The 24,351-nt window shown below is 34.3% G+C and overlaps 1 protein-coding gene across 3 annotated transcripts in view; it reads right to left on the reverse strand.

Moving 5' to 3' along the window:
* Positions 1-2,537: 2,537 nt before the first annotated feature.
* The window catches only part of LOC126737312 (protein split ends), a 137,378-nt gene continuing 115,564 nt past the window's right edge, over positions 2,538-24,351 (reverse strand). For 2 of the 3 annotated variants that reach the window (XM_050442164.1, XM_050442163.1), the window contains exons 13-22: positions 16,439-24,339; positions 15,972-16,328; positions 14,713-14,790; positions 14,254-14,372; positions 13,288-13,400; positions 12,923-13,222; positions 10,019-10,194; positions 8,586-8,786; positions 8,239-8,400; positions 2,538-5,080 (exon numbers count right to left, since the gene is read on the reverse strand). In XM_050442164.1, coding sequence (XP_050298121.1) covers positions 4,952-5,080; positions 8,239-8,400; positions 8,586-8,786; positions 10,019-10,194; positions 12,923-13,222; positions 13,288-13,400; positions 14,254-14,372; positions 14,713-14,790; positions 15,972-16,328; positions 16,439-24,339 — 9,536 coding nt within the window. In that variant the 3' untranslated portion in view covers positions 2,538-4,951. The remainder of the gene's footprint in view (positions 5,081-8,238; positions 8,401-8,585; positions 8,787-10,018; positions 10,195-12,922; positions 13,223-13,287; positions 13,401-14,253; positions 14,373-14,712; positions 14,791-15,971; positions 16,329-16,438; positions 24,340-24,351) is intronic. The other variant, XM_050442165.1, reaches the window with a different exon arrangement.

Consider the following 24,351-nt stretch of genomic DNA (forward strand, 5'->3'; position numbering starts at 1 on the left):
TTTGGGAGGTAAATTATTGTTAGTACGTTTATTCTTTTGAACCTACTAAATAAAAAAAATATTTACCAGGGGCTTCAGAATTAGGGGGGTATTTGGTAAATTTAGGCCCATTTCTTTTAAGACTTTAATTTCTGCATGTTTGGGCATTAGATTATGATGTTCCTATGCTTTTTACATAAAAAAGGTGCTCTTAGTAAAAGTCGGTAAATATCACCGTTTTTGTGGAAATTGACTAAAACCAAACTAAGATACAGCAATTGAATTAATTATTTTAATAATAATAATGCTAATTCATTGCCACTGTCAGTATTTTTTAAATTTGTCACTGTCAGTATTTTTTACATGATATTAATTCCCTTTTTATTGCGGTTAAGTAATGGAAGATTACACTTTTGCTGAATACGCCGATATGCTTTTCATTTATGGGGAAGTTGGATGTAATGGTAGAGCTGCTTCTCGACTATATGAAGAGCGGTTTCCCGAAAGGCGAATCCCAGCTCACACACTTTTTGAAAGGGTCAATCAACGGCTCAGGAAGACTGGATCCGTTAAAACGCCAAGATAATGGCGCGCAAAGGAACATCCGAATCCCGGATTTTGAGGAAGAAGTGCTTCAGCGATTTGAAGATAACCCATCAGTAAGTACTCGAGCAGTAGCTGATGCGATGCATATAAATCATGTTAGGGTATGGAATGTTGTTAATGAACAGCTTCTTCGGTCCTACCACCTGCAAAAGGTGCAATCATTAGGACTCAATGATTTTATGCCCCGCGTGAATTTTTGCCAGTGGTTTCTTGACCGATGTACAGAAGAACCTCGATTTCCAAAATATGTCCTTTTTACTGACGAGGCTTTATTTACAAAAGAAGGCATTTTTAATTCTAAGAATAATCATGTGTGGAGTGAGGAAAACCCTTACGGTATTCATTTTAGGAGCTATCAACATAAGTTTTCGGTCAATATGTGGGCCGGCATTGTTGGAGAACGCTTAATTGGTCCAATTATGTTGCCTCCTCGTTTAACGGGAAATATTTATTTAAATTTTTTAAGAAATGTACTGCCAGAACTATTAGATGATCTGCCCCTAAATATACGACAGAACTTATGGCTACAACACGATGGAGCGCCAGCTCATTTTTCACTTATTGTCCGCGAGTTTATAAATGAAAATTTTGGAAGGCGCTGGAATGGCCGCGGAGGCCCTGTCACCTGGCCAGCGCGCTCACCAGATTTGACACCCTTAGATTTTTTCTTTGGGGGCATATGAAAAGTCTCGTATATGAAACTCCAGTCGAGTCAGAAGAAGACCTGGTGGCCAGAATTTCCGCAGCTGCTGAAGTAATCCAATCCACGCCTGATATTTTTAACCACGTCAACCTTAATATGGTGCGTAGATACAATAAAATGTATCGATCGTGGGGGACGGCATTTTGAGCAATTAATATTTTAAGTTTATTTTTGTAATACCAATCTTTAATAAAATTTGTTTACGTTTCTAAAATTGTTAATTTGTTGGTTTTTTATTACACTTAAAATCATTTAAACATTTTATGCCTCAAGGTAATTAAAGTGACAGTTAATTAATTTGAGTACCAATTTAATAAAATGGCTACTTTAACTTTTTTTAAACATTTATTTTTTATTTACGCCAGATTTTTTTTTAATTGTTTATTAATAATAATAGGTAATTAATTTTTGTATCTCATAACTTGCTTTTCGTCAATTTTCACAAAAACGGTGATATTTACCATTTACCGACTTTTACTAAGAGCACCTTTTTTATGTAAAAAAGCATAGGAACATCATAATCTAATGTCTAAACGGGCAGAAATTAAAGTCTTAAAGAAATGGGCCTAAATTTACCAAATACCCCCCTGATTCTGAAGCCCCTGATAAATATTTTTTTTTATTTAGTAGGTTCAAAAGAATAAACGTACTAACAATAATTTACCTCCCAAAATTGGTTGCGGTAGCTAAAGTAGTTCCGGAGCTATTAAAAAAAAAAACTAGTTTTTAAAGGTTATTTTCAAAGAGCTCTAGCTCCCTGAGGATGCTTTTCCGGACCTTTTCGTTTAGAAGTTTGTAACAGGATCAACGGAACACCCTGTATAAGTGATTTATTTTTAACGGACTTTATCAAAAATTTAAGAAATGTTCAGATATTTAATGGATGAGTTACAACTGGTGACATTTAATCATACATCGACCCGTTGCAACAAGCTAAATACATTTGTTCTCTTATAAAGAATGTTTTTTCTTGTCAGTGATTTTCAGGTGCATCCATCTAAAATCGTTGTTTATGGTGTTTTATTTTCTTCCCTGCTTCTTATACGATATCATATGGATCTTAACAATAACTAGTAGGCTATATTGGTTTATTTTTCTATTTAATTAATACTTACCTTCCAGAAAAAATAATTTTAATCAATAACTTTCATATCAAATGAATCTTAAATCGCAGTGAAACTAGGAATAAATAAAACGTTAATTATATTTATCGTAATAGTTATAATAATGTATACTCACAATACACAGTATTTTTATATATTATGTACAAAATTTACATAGTAGTATAGACATCACAATTTTCCCTATTATAGTATTTTTTGTAACGCTCGCTATTATTACTTACAAGCTAGATACACTGTACAGAAAAACTCTTAACATGTAAAACTCAAAAATTAAACCTTATATATAAATAAACGAAACTAAAACTACCTATTCACATGTATGGTACATCGTGTGTAAATTAAAAAAAAAAGTAATTCGTACAACTATTATTTTATATATGCTACAATTTTTTATATAACCTATAGCTTTGCAATTTGTTTAGATAGTTTTGGGGTGGGGTTTTAGAATGATTATTTAATTTTTTACGTAGGAATCTTATTAAATTATTCATTGCGTTCGTTTAATGATTCTATATTATAGCGCTTCCTTATTTTGAATGTGATTACAATTTTTGGCTTTGTTCAGATACATATTTTTGAGCTTATTAATTAAGATAAGAAACTAGGGAAATGTGACGTTTAATTTACAATTTTTTGCTGATGTGGTATTAAGTTAAACTGCAGAGCCTAAAATTGATTGTACATTTATAAAATTATTTAAATAAAGATAAGTATGCATCAAGATAAATATGAAAAACAATAATTGAACATTTACTAATATGAATTAAGAAAAGTTAAATATACCCCACTTATTGTATATTATTAAAAACCAATTATGTAGCAGATTTATAATATTTAAAAATTGAAGCCACTTGGTCCATTGTCGAATTATGCCGCGATTGTTAGAAAAGGCGGTCAGTAAGTGGCCTGGCCGAACGCTTGATCTATCTCTATGTAATTAGGCTTAAACAAAAATAAAACAAGAGTATGCCATTTGAAGAAGATAAACTATATAGAAGTCATAAATTTAAGTTTTTACTAACAAAACATTGTGACATTTTAATTTATAAATTTTTAAGAAAAAAACACCACCCTAAAACTCTAAATCTCCAAGACTACTTCGAAGAAGGGTAACATTTAAATTTAAACGTTTACAGCCTGTAGAAACGCAAGGGTTAAGCTGCATCAGTATGTTACATCTAAAGTTAAATATTCTTGTAGTTTTCTTTTAGTTAGCGTCGCCTTCGTCCCAAAAGAAACCCAAAAAAATGTAAAAAAAAATTTTTAAAAAAACTCCATTCTTATTGCAAAAGGGGGGCAAAAGCGACGCTCTTTGTGGCCATGAATACAAACAAATCACCTTGTTAATAACAAATTAAAAAAAAACGTTTCTATACAAAGCCTTTCATACATTTTCTCTCGATCTGTTCGTATACCGATGGCGACAATTGAGAAAAAAAAACTCTAAACTGTTTCGTATGACTACAAAATAAATAAATTAATAACAAGAAGCATATATAAAAAATAAACTTTTAAACAACCTAACCCCAATATAAGAAAAACCAAAAAAAAACTCTAAAAGTTACTTTTGCACTTTCTTTACAAATATTGTAAGGATCGTCCAAAAGTTGGATTGACACAAGAAATTTTTTTTCGTTTTAAATGGCTTCAAAAGGTTTTTACAAGAAAAAATTAAGGATCTATTCCGACTTTTGTCTTATTGAAACTGCTTACTAATTGAATATAATTATATTACATATAATGTTATATATAATATAATTATTTTATATATTGCATGTATCATAAATTTCTTCGTTTATTATCATGTGTTTAAGTTTAATTATTTCGAAAGTCTGATTAGCATCATCTAAATAAATGGAAAATTATCTTTCATATATATTTAAAAATATTCCTTGTGCCAACCTATAGAAAAGGAGATACAAAAAATATATTAAAGGACGCGAATATGAAAATAAAGATCTTCTAAACAAAGAAAAACTCTTTATTACAAAACTAAGTTCAAATATGAGATCTCTTATGTAGGTAAATTATCATTTTTTTTTTAAATATTTTTTAACATTTTTATAATATAGTAACGCATCTTTAGAAATCACAGTGAAACTTTTTTTTAATAGTTAAGTATAGTGTTTTTATTTTTTTTATACATATCCATAATGTTCTTTTGTAAACGGCATATTTAGTAGTGTAGTTAAATTTTTATTAATAGTATTAATAATATTTTTTTCGTTTGGAGTAAGACACAACAGCACATTACTTAACACACTTTTAAAGTCCGCATTCTCGGCCCCTTAAATATCAAAAGCCTTCCCATACATAAACTGTTGTTCTAAGAATTAAAAAAAAATAACGTAAAACATTTTATGGGCCGAACACGGAATCATAACGAATAAGCAACATCTACTCGAGGCGACACTTTCGGGACATCTTTAGACATTTTAAAGTCGAAGACTTTAAGACAAAATGACTAGCAAAGACACATTTTTTTTCTGTTTCACAAGTAGTTACCAAAACTTTGACCCTCATTTAGCTCTGGATCAGTTCACACTGTGGTTATGACGATAAGGAGATGGGCGATATCGGCCACCCTCTCGAGAAGACTTGGCGCTATTCTGCGTAGATTTTCGTTGACAAAGTCGCAAGAGGGAAAGATGTGAACCACGTAAGCAGGCTGAAAAAAAATAAACTATTAGAATTTGTTTTCAAAATTGGTCTCTAGAATTTATGTTTTATAGAAAGCATATACAGAATAAGCATATTATATAGATGCAATTTTCTCGATAACCCTGTATATTACTCAAAAACGCTCGGACCCGTTGATTTTTCTGTTTTCTTGGGCATTTTTTCCGTAAAAAGTTAGTATACATAGTAGCTGAGTAGAAGTTATAATAACAAACTTTATGTTTTCAAATTTCGATTCTACATAAAATTCTAAACACATTTTATGTATAATGTCCCACATCTAAATCTAACCATTTTTGACGTATTGACTGTCGACCAATTTGCACATTTAACATTCTATAAAATTTGGATAAAGAAACGGAGTGCTGGGAAGAATACCTTAAGAAGGTAAACTGTCAACGTCATTATTAACAAGTGTCGTCACAATAAAACGATTATTACTTAAACTACTACTACTACTACTATATTCTTTCTACTGTCTTTTAATAGTTAGCCTTTCTTTTGGGGATTTTGTTTGGGAGTGGTTGGAGTGGGGGGGGGGGATCTGCTCTGCTGACTCCTAAACACTGCTACTGCTAATGATTACTTAAACTAAGACTATTACTTCGTAATAAAAAATCAGCAACGAACTAATATTCTAATAATAGCTGGAAATGGTGATATGAAAAGGAATCAGGGAGAGGTTTGCAGACTATGTAACGAAACATATCCAAATATGAACATAACGCATGGTAAGCAAAATTTTATCCACATCAGCAAATATGGTTTTAATGGGACGATGCTCTTGCGTATTTTGGAAAAAAGGTACGGCAGTCCCTCGATGAAGTCTTTTCCAACATATGTATACGGAGAAGAAGGGGGAGTGTCAATTGGCCGGTTATATCTCCGCATCTTAATGCATTAGACTATTTTCTATGGGGCTACTATGGAAAATACATAGAAGCTAGTTCGGTTTTAAAATATTAAGGAATTCAAAGGGCGCGTAAGAGAAATATATCGCCAGTAACTATACAACATTTCTATGATAGACCAGGATTTTGTCAATGGTGTTTACTTCGAACGAAAAAAAAATACGTATCTATGGCAGATAGATACGTATTTTTTTACATTTTTTGGACCCTGTATATTAATTTAATAAATGCTGTTTAGCATCATATCAATCTAGAATTTGAATACCTTTACCTTTACTTAAATTTAAATATTTCAATTTATTTCATGTCTAATTTTCTTTAATATAATAGTGTTTTTATAATTTAAGTTTTTTTCTGGTCCAAAATTAAAAATTCTATAATTATTTAAGAAAACATAAAAAAAATAAATAATGCAAACGCAATTAAATAAAATAATTTTAAAAAAAATTACAAAACAAATATTCTGACTTTACTAATTGACAGACTCTTTTACTGGCTGCACTACACTAAAATTTAAAAAAATTGTTAGAAAATATTAAAATATAAACAGCCTATATAAAAGTTGCATACAATAATCTTTCACAATTTCTTTTTTAATAAAAATGAATGCAATTATTATTGACATTTTTTTATTTTTGTCTCAAAAATTCAGCAATAATTAATCTTATTATATTTTTTGTTGAAAATCAAAAGTTATTAAAAAACAATTGTTTCAACAATGTTTCATGTGAAAGTTGTATGGTATATAAATCGCTATCTATATTCAGAAAATTTGAATCGGGAATTTTAAATTCGGTATGAGAAAATCGAAAAATGGTATACGTAATAAATAATTTTTCACTAATTACGTAAATTAAAAAAAAAAAACATTCCTCCATAAGTATGAAAAGTTACTGGAAAAAATTAAGTAAATTAAATATTGATTTGAAATATATCTTCAAAGCTGTATTAGATGTGAATTATTTCTCGTGACCTCAGTTCGTAAGCTTGGTTAATTTTTTTGGTTGGAAATAAGTAAAAAAAACTACTTCAGACGATCGATTTTTTGTTGACGTTTCGACCTCTATGAGATCATCCTCAGGACTCATGAACAAAAATACAAAAAAAAACAAAAAGGTTAAATTTTCGCACACAGTAAAAGTAATAAATGCTCAATTAAAATTAAGTTTTCTTTGGTCTAATTTAAGTATTTTGCATAAAATTAATTCATTTGAAAAATTGATATAATAGGGTGTGACTTTTAAACTTTTTAAATTAAAAGCTAAAAGGTAACAACAATATGTGAAACATTCTATCAAAATTTAAAAAAATTTATATACACCTACATCGTAGATCGTCTTCGTTAATTATGATAATAATTATTATAAATAGTAAAACCATGATTTATTTATTATACACAAAGATTTATACGATATTCGTACTCGAGTTTTTAATTTATTTTTTTTTTTAACCATACGAGTATATTTTGAGAGATGAATAGGGACAATAGCTGTGAGACTAATATTCTTATCAACTATAGAAAAGCAAAACATTGATAAGTTGTATGTTCATTGTCAACGTCCTGTTTTTTATGTATGTTAGTTGAGTATTTTATATTTATTCATTTCATTTAAAAGTTGGATTTAGATGTTGAAACTTTAAGTGGTCAGGAAGAGCAATTTTTGAATTAAGGTTTTATACTTCTTTTATAATCAGAAATTCTAGCTTTTAAATATCTTGACGTTAATCTGATGTAAACACCATCACATTCACAACATGGAATTTTATAGATTGCATTACTTTCTAGGTCCTTTGGTTTTCGTTCTTAAAAGCCATGTTAGTATTACCGACATGGTATTTAGCGAGATGGTATTTTAAAGATTTTTTTTAAATGTTTTGATTTGGTATTTTTAAAATTAAAAACACTACATTAAAAGTTTAAACCTATACTATATCCTGCAGGACATTTGAATCTATATATCATAGAGATTTGGCACAAAATTCTAAGAATGTTCTTATTTCTGGAATCAAAGGCCGTGTAAGCCAATATTCTTAAAACGAACATATTTAGATAACCTTACAGGAATAAATAAAGCTTTTTTTAGAAGAACTTAAGATTATTCTGGTACTGTTAATATTCCTAATGTTCTGTTTGCGAAATACAAAATTGTGCACAATTAATACAGAAACAATTGTGCAGTAAAATAATTAATTTAATTATTTATTAATTAAAATTAGAAAGGATAATTAAACTTACTGGATGAGTTGTTCCAGGCGCCGCCACATTAACAATACCGGCTGCCTGTTTCTGCTGCAAGTATGTGATAAATCCGTACGTTAAGTTCGTTGATTGTTTTAATACGTCCATGTGATCATGCCCACAGGGCAACGCTAGTAGCATACAATGTTCTTTTTCCATCTAAAAATAAATAACTCGCATTAAATCGTTTCTTATCTAAATCCATCAATTTAGCAAATAAATAGCACATATCAGTCCCACTATCAATAAATTTGCCATCACGGTTTATCACAGGCTGGTCTAACAGTTGTCATCATATAAAATGGAAAGGAATATAATTGTTTAAACGATGTTGGGATACTTACTTGCATTTTTCTAGCCACCCCTTCGACTTGCATCGGTTCTAACCTCATTCTTTGAAATATTCTGAGGGGTGGCGTGGATCCATCCGTGTTCTTTGGTAGGCTACACTTAGCAACGTCGTCATTGCCAGATACGTAATACATTTGGACTGCCGCTTGGTCGTTCTTTAGCGCCAATAGGCCTTGCCACATTAAAGGATATTGCTAGAAAAAAATAAAAAATTGAAAGAAAATATATAATTAATATTATACAGGGTAAGATAGCAGGAATGATCATCTCAGACTAAATCAGAAAAAAATTGTTTCGCGTAAAAAAATTTATGCCCAAAATAAAACAGAGATTTGACAATATGGTTTTTTTTTCATATGGCATTATTTTAAGAAATATCACCTGTACACTTACTTATAACATACTACATAATGGTATTATTAGATTTTATATTAGTCATTTCGTTATCAAGAAACCATTATAGGGTTTAAAAGCCTCATACGGCTTGAATCAAAAATTCTTCTATTTTTTATGTCAACGGTGAATCGCATGTCACGTTGAAATACATTGCATATAAGGAGGATGGTGTTTTTCCTGCTAAAGGACAGAATCATTCTAAGCTACTTAAAATTCCTATTATTTATAAATTTAACGCTAGATCTTTGTTAACTTTGTATTACAATCGCCCCAGATCTAATATGCTTATTAAAGCCCCATTATATTTTGTTTATATAAACTATTGTTATATGTTTAGTGATTATTTAAAAGTTATAACTGATAACATTGCTTAAACACTTACAATATACCTACAATGTACCTATGTAACTCTGATTCATTTTGAGTTTTATGGATCAGCCTATCTTGTTAGTTGCTATACTTAAAAGTGTACTTTTTCTTGTGACATTTTGTTCCTAACATTATTTATTGTAATATTCATTGATTTTGAAAGATGTCGTTTTTTTATACAAATTTAAGTTCTTTCGAAATAGCTCAGCAGCAATAACTAAAGACGAACCTAATTAACCAAAACTTAATTTCGCAACAGATACCAAGATCCTCATGCATAGGAAACCATGCATTAAACTAGATAATTTCATTGTAAAGAACTAGAACTTAACAATAGCAACAACCCCGATTACTCTTTATTGTGAGAACGTTAAGTTAATTAAATACCAGATATCACAATTGATAATTTATAGTATGCCAAATATGGTATCTCAAAAACAGCTAAAAATTTAACCAATTTTTTTATTCAAAAAATATTTGAAATATTAAACTACTAAAAATCGCCAAGCCTGTAATAACTAAAGGCCTGCAGAATAAAATTAAAAATTACGTTTTTTTAAGTTGATGCTCTACTTTATTGATTCATAAAGAACCCAAACTTTTAAACATGCAAGTAACTAACGATAAACTGATGGATGAAGATTTTAAGTTATAGTCTTACCTTTAGAAGCATAAAGAGACTTTCTGCTTGTGGTGGTACTTGACTGGCTAAAGGTGGAGTAGCCGCCTGAATGCCTCTTTGAGCAGTAGGAGCATCTACGCCGATATGTTTGGCAACTGCGCCCATAAGGTTACCTGCTGCACCCAACCCGGCACCAACAAGCGGTAGAGATCGTTCTGAAATAAAAATTAAAATTTTTAACTCTATATACCTTCCAAATCTAATAGTTTTCGTTTAATTTAGTAAAAAATATATAACACCCTATATTATCTAAAAGGTTCAATTACTGATGATCAAATTGTAAGAGTTTGAGTGCCTATTACTGGTTTTTTGTAGCTAATGAATAACTAGTGTCGTCTCATTTTAATTTATATAAATATGTTTATAGTCTCTGTTTAGATCATATTGAAATAGAATCTAGGGGAGCCGTTTTAAGACAATTTTCCAAATTTAACGTCTAAATTACAACCCTCAAAAACTAGGTTGTTCAAAGATAAATAATAGATTTGTTCTACAAAGGAAATGCCTCTTCTATTAAATAATCAAAATAAAGCATCCCAAATAACTTTTTTATTTTAAATAGATGTTCACAATCTAAATTTAAGGCCCAGAGATACATTGACTATTCCAAGACTTGATTATTCCAAGATTATTGTTATTACTATATATTCAAAAGGTTTTCCTCATATAAGGCGGCCACGGCGATGAATGATGTGTATTCTTTTTTCAAGCAGGTATGATTTTGTTTTTCGAACTTTATGCAATTCTTGTTAGTTGTAGGGAAAAAAGGTTTCGTCTGTGTTTCTTGTTACTAACTACTTAACTACTGTGCCTAACTGATATTTAGAACTAATTTTATTTAAAAAGAATTGACACTGATTAAAAAATGAAAATGCAGAAATTTTTACTTTTAACGGTCATGTTCTATTTTCCTTGGCTTATACCTTGTATAAGCTTTAAAGAATAGTAACAACTGCTATAGTTAGTAATTTTTACGAGTTCATTGATGTAGTAAAAAAGTACATTTTCCCCAATCTTGGTATTTTTAACTGATGCCACCCTATATTTTTATTACCAAAAAAAAACTACAACAAATTAGCATGACGACTAGAATATAGTCCCTATTTCATTTAATATATTTAAAATAATAATTTTTTTTACCGTAAAGATACAAAATATAGACATCATTATATTACTTTACCTCCAAAGTTAGGGTCATTCTATATTTTATTTAAGTGCTAATTATAACAAAAAATCTCTTTTTACATCTCCTAGATGTAAATGTTACACAATATTAATGATGTATGACTTTTTATATGTAAATAAGGGATTAATATTTATGTTTATCTTAGGTTCGCTGAGTTTTTCTTTTTGATACTATGGCCTCCATTTTCTTGCATTTTGACTATTTGCATCTTTTTCCTTTGTATAGATCTGGGCTTCGAGAATGAACTCGTGGTTAATGAAATTTAATTTCCTGCCGCTTTTATGGATATTTATATAAAAAGTATGATGTATATAATGATAGACTGAAAACAAACATCAAAAAAGAAAATATTTCAATCTTATACATTAATTAGGAATTAAAAATATTTATCAGCATACAGTATGACTATTTTCATGACATTCAATATAAATAGCTAACATATTTTGAGTTAAATATAGTTTTAATTATGAAAGTTATTTACCTCAATTCTGTTCACACCACTGAATCCTACGTCAAAATATCAAATTTAGCAATTTTTAAAATTATTTCCAAACTAGTGAAAACCGCAAGGTTTCTATGTTAATTTTTGTATGTCCCTTACTACTGCTTACTGTTTTACTTGGTCATTTGTTACTCCATATATAACAGAACAAGTCGAGAAAGAGAAACTGATGCATTGTAAGTAACTGACTATCTTAACTAACTGATTTAAAACAGCAAAAAAACTTTTAAGATACCTAATTACAAATATATAAAATTCGGAAACTAAAATAACTACAAAAGTACAAACAAACAGTATAGAAAAAGTTCAAACGTTGATCAGGCAGAACTGACTTTCAACAAGTTGTTAAATCCTTTTGTAGATTTAAATTAAAATAATCGAAAATGGTCAATTAATTAATTTACACACTTCACTACGAAAACACGATCTCTCACGACTACTAGAGATATATTTAAATATTTAAATCTCGCGCCAATATTTCGAACGTTACTGCATTGTACTGACAACTGACAACTATCGGTAATGCGGTTCCTTATATACTCGGCAGAACGACGAAGAATCAGCTGGTTTCTCGGTGTTTACAATATCATAGACCACAAAGCTTATAATAACTTACATTTTAAGTATAATTTTAAGTTATATTTAATTTTGAAATATTTGAAGTTATATACTTATTTGTTTTAACGTACGCAGGTAGTTGATTAAATAAGTTTACTCCCTCATAAAAAGGGTTCTTCTCAAAATTAACAAAGTTAAAACTTGGCAACAAAAAGGCATCCTCATATCTTACACTATATTTATTATGGTGTATTAATTCATAGTGTATATTTAATAAACCTTTTTTTTCACAAGTGTCTTTTAAGGCTGAAAAATTAAAAGTAGAGGCCATATAGTTTGCTGCATATCTAGTCAATTTAAGAAAGAGGAGATAAGTGTTAAAAATTCAACTGATAATTCGCAGATAATTGAAACAGTATTTAAATTCACGGACAAATTCTGAACATCCAACATACCTCTTGAACAATTTATTTAAATTTGTGCTTTTAGTTTTTTCTTAAATGTAATATGGAACTACCAGGGAATTACAACAAAAAATGGGATACATCAGTGCCAAATTTAACGTTTGTTTGTTGTTTCTGCAATATTATATATAACGATTATTATTCACAACAGTCCAAAAGCCTCCTGAACTCACCTCCTCCATAAGGTATCTGAGGCCTATCGGGCGTACCCAGCGGCGCCCTCTCGTGAGCCAGATGTGCACTCATAGGTCTTTCTGGTATAACCGCTGTAGGTCGATCAGGTATTAAAAGTGTGCTGGGGTGGGAAGCAGTATGCGCCCCCAAAGGCGGCAAGCCTGCTCTGTCATGTGACGTGAGCGGTCTATGAGCAGGTGGTGGCTCTGCCGGTTGCTGATCGAAGTACCTCGTGCCCGGATGGTAGGCAGGATGCCTTGCAGATAATGTATTATAAACTTGTCCGAGTGCTGGTGATTCTGTGTTAGAAAAATAAGATGGGTTAGGGTTAATTTCAGTATTGAATTATTTCAGCAGTAATTACCTGTAGTTCGGTCATGTGGGGAATGATGGGGTACCGCTGCACCTCTGCCCGATAAAGCAAGACCTACAGGAGCTTCTTCACCTTCCTCTCCAGATTTTTCTAAGCTGGCAGATCTAGGAGAAGAAAATTGGTTTAAATATGTCGAAATCTTCTAGTCAGATAACAGCAAACATTTCAGCATAACCTACCATTTTGGTACCATTAATGTAGTAATGTCCCTGACATAAGTGGCATATTGTAGCGACTTTTCGTAAGAATCTATTAGTATAATTTATTTATGATGTTCCGGAAATATTGGAATGTTTTTTTAAAAATGTTCATTATAACAATTAAGGGTCTCTTCATAATAATTGAATACCAAAAACACTCCAAATTTAAGTTGGCAGCAGTGAGTACCGTCAAGCGTCAATAGCTTTGTTTAGCAAAAAGGGGAACCCCTGCATAAGCATCTTGCAAATTTGCAGGATGTTTTTGGCTTTATAAAATTTCAAATAAAATACAATTAAACCTTAAATTAAAGAAGTTTTAGTTTTGTGTGTGTCTGTTCTGTACTATGCAGGTAAGTGCGTTTTAAATCTATGAAATAATTGAATCCTTAAGAGTCATGTTTTCCAACTCATTTTTCCTTATTTAAAAAATAACTAAAAAATTAAACAAGTTGTTTTAATGAAGTTTGATAATGCTCATAATTAAAATTTATATATTATTTAAAAGATTTATAATTCTTATTTGGAATGGATTAACTAGAACGAGGGTTATTGTTGATTATATTATATTTATAATTCGCGGCGCCTAAGGCGTTTAATAACTGACCAAACAGCTTAAAAGTAATCAGATAATTATAATTTGTAAGCGTACCTACTTATATGTAAATGATTTCTCTTTTTTTTTTAAACCTATTACAGTTAAAATATTGAAACATTTATTATTGACTATCTGGTTAACCTGATATAAAAAGTTACGTACCTTTGGAAATGTTGTTGTTGCTGTTGCCTTAAGAACTGTTGGTACATCATGTGCTGTTGGGGATGTATGTAGTGCCCCGGTAAAGTTGGACCAGCGGAGAAATGACTAATTTGTTCACCCTTAAAAAAATAAGTTGTTACGTTAATTGTAACACAAAATCATCGCTAGGAACAGAAACAAAATGAAATGAAATTTTTACTAGAATATCTTCTAAGTGATATATAGGGTGTCTGAAAGTCTGTCAAAACCACGTATTCCTTATTAAATTTTATAGAATTTTGACTTGTAATTAATAAAAAGGAAAAAAATATTTAAAAATATTATTTGGAAAACACAGATTTTCTTTGGACTTTTGGACACCCTGTGAAGAAGAATATACACCAAAACAAAACAAAAAACACAAAAATAAGCCGGTACAAAAAAAAGACATTCACAAACGTTAATATGTAGAAAAATCACCTTAGGAGAATGTGGAGAATTTTGATGTGCCGGAGGAGGGCTATTTCTCTTATAGTAAGCCCTTGGGTCCGCTATCATCTGATGCGTTAGTAAAAAGCAAAAGTTAGTTAAAAACACCAGTTTTTAATGGGATTATTGCGTTAAGCATGGAATACAGCCATTTAAAACATTAACAATAGAGTAGTTGGAAAGACTTACCACTGACAAATATGACAAATGAAGGGCAGTAATATATGATTCCAAATACTCTATAAGCAATTTTATTTTTAGGGCAGAAAATAGCGTAAGCTGCAGTTTTTTAATGGATATTTTTTCCTATTATACTTAATACAAAAAGATGTTGAAACTTGTAAAAGTTCTTTATTATTATATTTGTTAGAAAGTTTATTTTAACATATGCATAAGAAAACAAAAAGCAAGAGTAATATTAAATCTAAGCGTATATTAGCAAAGATTACACATGTTTCGCGCATTTTTAGTTAAGGGATCGTACTAGCACTTAGCCTTTAAGTAGTGGGTCGATCCCTTGACTCAACAAAATGTATTTTTATCTTTTAATTTATTTTTTTGCGCATTATTATCCTATCATAATCTTATTTTTATTTACTGAAGTTTTTTGTACCATTTTTTTAGGGTCTAACTAATTTTAGCACTTTTATGTACCTCTGTATATCTGTGAGGGGTATAACATTCTCTAATGGTGAAAAATTAAATATCGTATTATAGAAAGTTGGATTTTTTAAAATCCAAAAATAGCAACAATTTTCTATTTAAGAGTTTTCGTCTCTATGTTCAAAGTCATGAATTCAACGGATCCAAAAGATATTAATTATTTTTCTAATTTGCCGGATCTTTAAATTTAACTATTGGAAATTATTTAGAATTCTTGGTCAAGTGATTAAATGTTCTCCTGTAAGATGTAAATCTGTATAAGCAAAATTAAAGAGTCTGTAATGTTTTTAGAGTCTCCTATATAAAAATTGATGTTTTTGACTCTGGAGAACGATTTCCGATTAAAGTAACAATCTTACATTGTAAGTAGGTTTAAACATGGGTAATAATTTTATTTCTGTTGTTTGAGTGCAAAATATGTGTATTCTTGGCGTTTTTAACTTACACTTACATGCATGACTTTCACTTTGTATTTTTATTTATATTTACTATTCCAAATCGCTAAAAGATTATCCATTAAAAAAATGCTTTTTTTCAAAACAAAATTAATGAAAAAAATATGAAATTTGTATAAAATTCATTCTTACCAAGCTTGCCTCATAAACAGGCAATCCGGCCAATCTGGCCTGCGGTCCCGAAGGACTTAAGTTCGACCGTCCCATAATAATATTCGGTAAATTAACATCGATCTTTGGGGGTTCCATGATCCCTTTGGCCGCCCCCTGTGGTGGCACCTGTATAATCCTACCCGAAACGTGTGCTTTACTGATTGGAGGACTGGCAATTTGCCCCGATAGATGAATAGTATGCGGAGGCTTCACGATTCCGGCCTTTGAGGTGGCCATCATCACTTGTTTCATATGCGCCATTTGGGTGTTGACCATTTGAGCTTGTTTCGAGGCCATCTGGAGTCCGAGCGGCTGTTCTCTAGCTTGCAACAAATGCTAAGAACAAAAGAAGAAAACATTAAAATAACCTGAAAACTACAAACATAGCATCAGCTGAGGAGAATTGTCACTGACATATTATCAAATCACGATTAAAAACACTTTACCTTTTGATTGTTAAGAAGTATTTGCTGAGACGGTGATAAGACAGGCGGCTTCACCTGTGTTCCCACTGGCGCTCCAGGTCGTGGAGATAGAGGACCAACGACAGTTTGAAGGTTTACAGAAGTAGGTATTGCCGATGTTACTGGGGTACCACTCCTCGATACTAGTACTGGCGCAGTCGTTTTCGCCACAACAACCGTTCCAGGTGGTGTGGCGATCACTGGAATAGTCTCTTTTACTAAAGAAACAGCCGGATGTACAGTTAGAGGGGCAGCGATCTCACTCACGACCGCTTTGGCTGCTTGACTGCTAAGCACGTGCGCTTTTAACGAATGCACTTTAGGTGCTGGTTGTTGGATAATATTCAATTGATGAGATTGTGCAATAACACTTGGCTGCGGCTGCTTAATTGGATCTGTCGGTTTATTAGGTAAAACTTCTATAGTTGCGGCAATAGCAACGGCGGGCTTTTTATCCCCTGGCGATGATCCAGGCAACGGAATGTATTTGCCTTCCTCGCTTTCACGCATTGGGATTAACATTCCTGTGACAGGGTCAATGAGATTTGTCGGTTCCGGTTTGTTATTAGCTGACATTTCTCCCTTAAAGCGTTTGAGCATAGCAGTTTTTAAACTAAGATGATCTACTTTCTTTTCTTTTATAGATGGTTCTACTTGAGCGATCTTTTCAGGCTCCTTTGGTTTGTCAACTACTGGTGTGTCAGATTTAGCTTTGATAGGTGATGGTGGCAGTACCGGTGATGGCGCAACAGTTGTTTCAACAGATTTAGAATTGTCATCTTTCATATCTTCGCTCGAAGATTCCGCCGCTTCTGAGGCTCTTCGGGATGGTTTTCTGCCTCTAGGACTCTTTCGAGGAGTATCTAATTCCACTGGCTGTGGTTTCTTTAACTGCCGGCCAGACCTACGCTGATTAGCTAAAGATCTTGTTACAGGGGAATTCTTTACAACATCCTCAATGGTGTCATCAATAGTGTTTTTGGAAATATCTTTTTGAGCAAGCCGTCTTGATTTCCTTGTGTTGGCTGCTTGAGGTGATGTAAAGTCTTCTTTAGTTTCTTTAGCTGGCTCGGGTTCTTTCGGTGTCGCCTCCTTGGGAGATTCTTTTTCTTTTATTTTAACTTGTACATGTTCCTTGCCAATTTCTTTAGTTCCGTCTTTAGTAATCTCTTTGACGATTGCCGTTGCCTGAGCATTGCTAGTACTGGACGTGGTCGATTTAATAGTAAGCACCAGTCTAGGGCGTTGTTCTCGGTTACTATCATCCGAATCATCCCGGAATTCATACACATCATTTGTAGATGGTGTATCTGATTCTCTATCCGATTTGCTTGATTTTCTTTCGTATCGGGATTTTGCTGCGCCACCTCTACCGCCGCGTTTACTATTCGGAGTCGCGGTAACTTGGGCTTCTTTAAGTTTACCACGTCTAGTTTGGATGCCCGCACGTTCAACGTTTGTTCTCGTGACTTTCTGAGTGGCTCCCCGAGGTCTGCCTAGTTTTCCGCCTCGACGAACACTACTTCTGGTCCCCGACGCTTGTTTCTGATCTTCTATGGTTTCTACAGATCCTTCTAGAGGTGCCTCCGATTCTTCATCATTTTTATTATCTGATAAAATCGGTTCTTCTGCTGATAATGATTTTTCCGGCGATTCTGTTATTTCATTGTTAACACTGGGTAGACTGGACTGTTCTGGTTCTTTGTTTTCTGTATCGGATAATTCGTCTGCGGAGCCGAGCGTTTTAATCACAGAATCGATATTAACAGAATCTTTCGCTGACCAGAAGTCATTATCTTCCTTATTGTCCATAGAGTCTTCGGGATCTTTTGATTCTTCCAATTTAGGATTTAGTGTAAAGTTACCATCAGGTTTTTTCGGTTCTTCAAGTTTTTCAACTGGAAGAGATTCTACTACCTGCTTTTCTTCTTTTTTGAGTTCTTCAGTAACATCATTTTTAACTGGCTCTGTGGCATCTTTACCAGCTTCTGAAGTTTCGTCTTTCTTATTTTCATCAGAAACTTCTTTCTTTTCTAATGATAAGTTAAGTTCTTCGGTGACTTTTTCTATTGCCAATTTAATAGGACTTTGAGGAGGTGGAATATTATCTGATTTAACTTCTGGATTGGCAACAATAACGGGACTCGGCGTAGAAGTTCTTAATTCTGGCAAAGCCAATTGTGACACCTCTTTCGGAGTAGTAACTTCTTTAGAAATTTTAGATTCAGGTAAAGTTGGTGGAGTAGTTACAGTTGCAGTTACAGAAACAGCTTGTGTGATAACCGGCGACTGTCTGCCTACTACAGAAGAGCTACTACTAGCAATAACTGGACTCGTCAAAGGACTTGATTGGGCAGCAGGCAGCAAAATCGGTGATTTCAATGAGGTTGAAGGACTTAAAGCGTCTCCATGTGCCCCATTTAGGGGTGAATGACACATGTTTATTACTCCAGACGATTGCGTATTAACCCTTAGTATATTAGCAGTTGACGGTATGTGTGCATTTACTGACATTGAACTTGTAGCAACTTGGGGAGAACTTAAGCTTATCTGGGGTTGAATAATATCACTTTGAACAGGAACATCTTTTGGGGGCAAAGAGACAAAGTTTGCGGGATGTGGTACTCTGGCAATAAACTGTCCGTAATTCGCAGACGGATTAATATGTCGTGTGGTCAGTAAAAGGCCACTTGGTGGAAGATGCCTTATATTGCCCGGAATCATTACTCTCGGAGGTGATCCGGTTGGAAAAGCGGAATAAGGAGGCACACCAGATGGTTGTAATATCATTCTGGGACGCTCCTGTCTTAGTTCAGCAGTAGTGACTAGTTTAGGTTGCTCAGATGATTGAGCCACTTTAGCTTGAGGTAAATATATCGTGGTTGCTTGTATTGGCTTGCTCACCATAACCGAAGTTATTGGCAATCGGTTTAGATTTACGTTGTTTGATGGTTTTGGTGACAAAATACCTTCTGAAGTAGTGGATTTACAAACTGCAACAGGAGAGCAGGCTGGTAAGTTATGTCGGGATTGTTGGACAACGACCGTTTGAGGTTGAAGTATTGGTGAAGAACATTTTTGCTCTAGAGACGGAGACAATTTGGCTAAAGGTGGATAGCTTGGTTCAGACACTTTAACCGGTGCGGAAGTTGCAAACGGTTTAAGGACAGGAAGTGACGTTACACTTGCAGATACTTTTTCCTCTATAGGGATATCAATTTTAGAAGGCAATTCAACCTTTTCTTTAGGCCAGGTTTGAGCAATAACGGTTTTCTGTGGTATTGAGGGTGGTGGTGGCGGCAATTCGGTAACTGTTTTTATCTCACCCAAATTTAGATTTTTCTTTGCGTCCACAACTGCTACTGATTGTGGCTTAATTGGAGTTAATGAGGGCGGGCTAGTTAAAGTTGCGTAAGTCACCGGCGAAGGAGTGGCTACTTTCTCAGTACTTGAAAAGAAGGGACTGTCAGTCACTTTAGAGTGTATAATAGGTGTTTCTGGTGTTTTTGGAACCTGATCCACAGTCTGGCTACTGTCATCTTGTTCTTCAGTGTCGGTATCGATCTGCAGATCGTGTTCACTTTGTGGTGTGTCCGGTTTAGAAATTTCACCCTCTACTTCCAAGCTTTGTACAGCTTTTCGCATTTCTTCATCATCTTGCGGAATTTCTTCTTCAACGAGTTCGGGAACCACCTCTTCGTTCGTAGTATTAACTTCCTCAGAGTACCGTTCTTCGAACTGAGTACTTCCAAAACTTTCTCCCAAAAGCGCCGCAACTGCGTCTTCTGTTTCTTCTTGCGAAATTACCACCCTAGGTTTATCAGGAGTGGGTTCTAGTTCCTCTTTACCCTCTTCTTTGATAATGGGTTCTTCAGTTTTAGCAATCGGTTGGATTTCCTCGGAAATCGATTTGACAGCAGTTTCATGAATTACTTCGTCAATATCGGTTCCAAAACCAGGAATTAGCTTTTCGCGTTTAACTTTGGATGTTGTCGGTGTTTTAGGAATTGGACTAATCAAAGGAACCATATCGCGTGTGCTAGGAGAGATTAATAATTCGGGAGAAATTTTGTTAACTGGACTTGAAATTTCTACTAGACTTGGCAAACTTTGATTATGACTGCTTGAAGGCGTTAGAGGAGCTGTTGATGTGATACTTTCGTCCTCTTTTTCAGTGTGAATCTTAATTTCAGGAATGCTGCTAAGTTTAACAGGTGCTTCAAGAGTTTGCGGTTCTTGTTCCAATTCTTTATCTGGTTTAAGATTATCAGCACTCTTGGATTTACTTTTGTCATGATGGTGATGATGGTGATGATGTTTCTTTTCATCTTTGCTCTTTTTGCGTTTCTTTTTCTTCTCTTTAACCTCTTTTCTCTCCTCTTTTTCTTTTTTATTCTCTTGATCGGGAAACGCAAAGGCATCAGTTGTTTCCAAGTTCGATAAATCTGCCTCTGGTTTAAAGTCTACCTCAGAAGCATCGTCTTTGATATTTTCTTCTAATTGTTTACACATATCAGCAAAGTCCATACTATTTTCGTTGCTATTAGGAGGTTCTTCAGCGGCGGCTGCTGCTGCTTCTTGCAGCCTTCTTTCTTTCTCTCGCCGCTTCTTTTCTTTGCGTCTCTTATGCTCCTCTTTTTCTCGTTCCTCTTTTTCACGTTCCTCCTTTTCTTGCTCTTTTTCAGATTCGGTATGGTAAGTAGAAGGTGCCAGAGCAATTTCATCAACGTTAGATTCTGATTTCGGTTCTTTAACTCCGGCGTCTGAATCTTCTGATAACGATCCAAAGATATTCTCCATTTTGCCTTCGCGCTTTAAATCTTCCTTGTCTTCACTTCTATTCTTTTTCCTCTTGGATCTATCTTTACCCTCTTTTGTTTTCTCTCTCTTTTTGTCTTTCTTTGAATGTTCCTTTTTTCTATCGTGATGTTTCTTTTCAGGTGCGTCGCTTAACACTGAATCAGTTTCAAGTTTGTTTAATTCTTCGCTACTAACTGACTGTTTTTGTTTTTTCTGCTTTTTCTTGTGTTTCTTTTCACGTTTTTCGGCTTTCTCTTTCCTCATCTCGGCAATTTCGTCTTCGGTGCTATTGTCAAAGAGAGACCTGCAGTTAAACTTTTGTTCCATTTTAACTTCCGAAGATTCCGTGTGTATGATATCAAAGCTCTGAGGCTCTGATAAAGTAAATTCTTGAAATTTACTATTTCTTCTTTCCTTTTTCACTAGCCGCTCAATTTCACTTTTTATAGAAGTGATTTTTTCAGGTTTCACATCCAATTCGGTTTCAGTGTCATTTTCAAAGTATTCTGTTTTGATCTTATCCTCTAGGTAATTTTCGGATTTTATTTTGTTATTGCTTTGGAGTCGCCTATGATAATCATCGTCCGAGGTATCTGAAGTAATCTTCGATTGTGACTTTATTTTGAAAATTTGATGTTTTAATTTGATATCTTCATCTGTAATATCTTCAGTCTTAATGGATCTCATATGAATAGAACCATCTGAGTCGCTGCATAATGATTTATTTTGATTTTTGCGTTCTTGGCTTTCATCCGAACTATCTATTACTTTTCTATTTCGCCGTACGATTACGGCTTCTCTGTCCGAATCGGAATCTTCATCCCATGAAGTCGATCGTTTCTTTTCCTCGCGCCTAGCTCTGCTCAACTTGAGCTGACTGAATTTGGCTTTAATTTTTTCTTGTCGCTTCTCTTCTTCTTGTTTTTGCATGTTCTTGCAGCTTCTGGCTTTTACTTTATCATACATAGAAATGTACGGAGGTCCGTCGTCGACAATATCAAAGATGGAGTGTTTCTTTGGCGCATCAGAGTCACTGCCCGATGAATTTGTTGATTTCCTAACGTGTTCTTTTTTAGTCAGATCCAATTGTTTTAGCTTGTCATCTGGTGAGAGTTTAAGATCTTTGGATTCTGAGGGATGCTTTTCCCTTTTTATTTTATCGTGCCTCTCCAAGTCTAATTTCTTGGCTTCTTCCGGTCGTTTTTCTTTGAATTGTTCCCGTTTTTGTTTCTCTTCCCTTTCAATGTCCTCGTTACTACGTAAGTTGAGTTTAGCTAAAAAGTCTCTGTCGTTCAAAGAGTGTGTGGATTCTGATAAAGGTGTGTCTGGCGGAGAGTCACGGATCTCTTTTCCATCCTTTTCTCTGCTTTTGCTTTTGGATTTTTGCTTGTCGCTCTTATGCTTATGCCGGTGTCTCTCTTCGCGCTCTTTCTCTTTCTCCCTGCGCCGTTCTTCACAATCTTTCGAACTGTTGTGAGAGTTAACTGTTGAGCTATTTTTGTGTTTATGTTTGCTTGGCTTATCTTTTTTGTCATCACTCTTAGAACTATCTTTGGAATCTCGTCGTTCTTTGTTATGGTCTTGCAGCTTAATCCTCTTTGCTTCATCGATAGGTTCGAGTATTTCGTGCGAACTCATACGCCTTTTTAGTCCAACATTTACAGGCAAACTATTATTTCGCTCTTTACGTCTAATGCCATCTTTACTGTGATCGTTAAGCAGTGATTTGTTATCTAAGTCGAGAGACATGTGTCTGGTTTCAACGACCGCCCTCTCTCGATCGTCTTTGGTTTCGATCAGAAGCTTGTGCTTCTCGTGAATGTTATTATCCCTATTCTCCTTCACACTTTCCTTTCGCCTCTCGGTGTCTCTATCTAAATTATGTCCCTTGTGGCTGTCGTGTCGATGACTATCTAAGTTGCTAGAAGGTTTTTCTTCTCTAATTTCTTTGGTACTTGACTGCCTGTCGTGATGGTGGGTATTGTTTTCTCTTTGCCTGGAATCACTGTGATTTTCTCTATGTTTGCTAATATGATTGTCTGGGTCTTTAGTTCTACTACTGCCTCTATCCTCACTCTTTCTACGGTCGCTACAACTTTTCGCTTGGCGGTGCTCCTCTTCCTTTGCCTCTTTTTCTTTACGTTCACGCTCTTCTTTTTCTAGTTTTTCTTTCAGTTCGCGTTCCCGTCTGTCCCTTTCTTCTTTCTCTTGTTGTTCTCTTTCTAGTCGTTCTTTTTCTATACGTTCTTTTTCAAGTCGTTCTTTTTCGAGAAGCTCCTTTTCAAGCCTCGCCGCTCTCTCTTTCTCTTGCCGTATCCTCTCGCGCTCCTTTTCAGCTTTTTCTCGAGCAATTTTTTCCTTTTCGAGCCGCTCTTTCTCTAGCCTCTGCTTCTCCAACTCACTCTCCCTCTCCAGCCTTTCTTTCTCCTTTCTCTCTCTCTCCAACCTTTCTTTCTCTTGCTTCTCCTTCTCCAGCCTCTCTCTCTCCACTCTCTCCTTCTCCTCCTGCTCCTTCCTCTGCTTCTCCAGTTCTTCTTTGGCCTTATCAGCGAGCTTTTGCTCCTCACTCTTTTTAATCTCACTATCGTCTATTCGTCGCGCGCTAGTGTCACTGTTACGCCGCGTTTTAACGTCCGCCCTCGGGCTAGTGCTACTCGAGTTGCGTCTAAGCGTCACTTTTTCACTGGGTTTCATCCCGATCGCCGCACTACAAACATCACTAACTACCGGACCTACTACACTACTACGATTTTTTACGCTAGGAGTTCGTGAATCGCCGGGAGCCGGTCCCAAAGGTTTCAGTCTGTTTTCACCAAGGTTAGGGTTCCGCACAGCGACGCCACTTGTGTTGTTGTTAATGTGGGTTGATGTTGTTGTTGTTGTGGTAGTGGCAGCAGGAGGAGGCGGTGGCGTAAGGCTTGCCGGTTGTGATGGGGCGGTGCACGTTGTGGCAGGAGCCCCAACAGGTGGCGGTGGTGGAGGTGGAGCGGGCGGTAAGGGCGGCGCAGGAGACATCTGCATCGGCGGATGGCTAGGGAAGGGATATTGGAGACCTCTGCTGGCCGGGATGGAAATATTTGTTCCTGTAACGAAAA

Source organism: Anthonomus grandis, chromosome 6 (assembly GCF_022605725.1).
Source record: "Anthonomus grandis grandis chromosome 6, icAntGran1.3, whole genome shotgun sequence".
Taxonomy (NCBI): domain Eukaryota; kingdom Metazoa; phylum Arthropoda; class Insecta; order Coleoptera; family Curculionidae; genus Anthonomus; species Anthonomus grandis.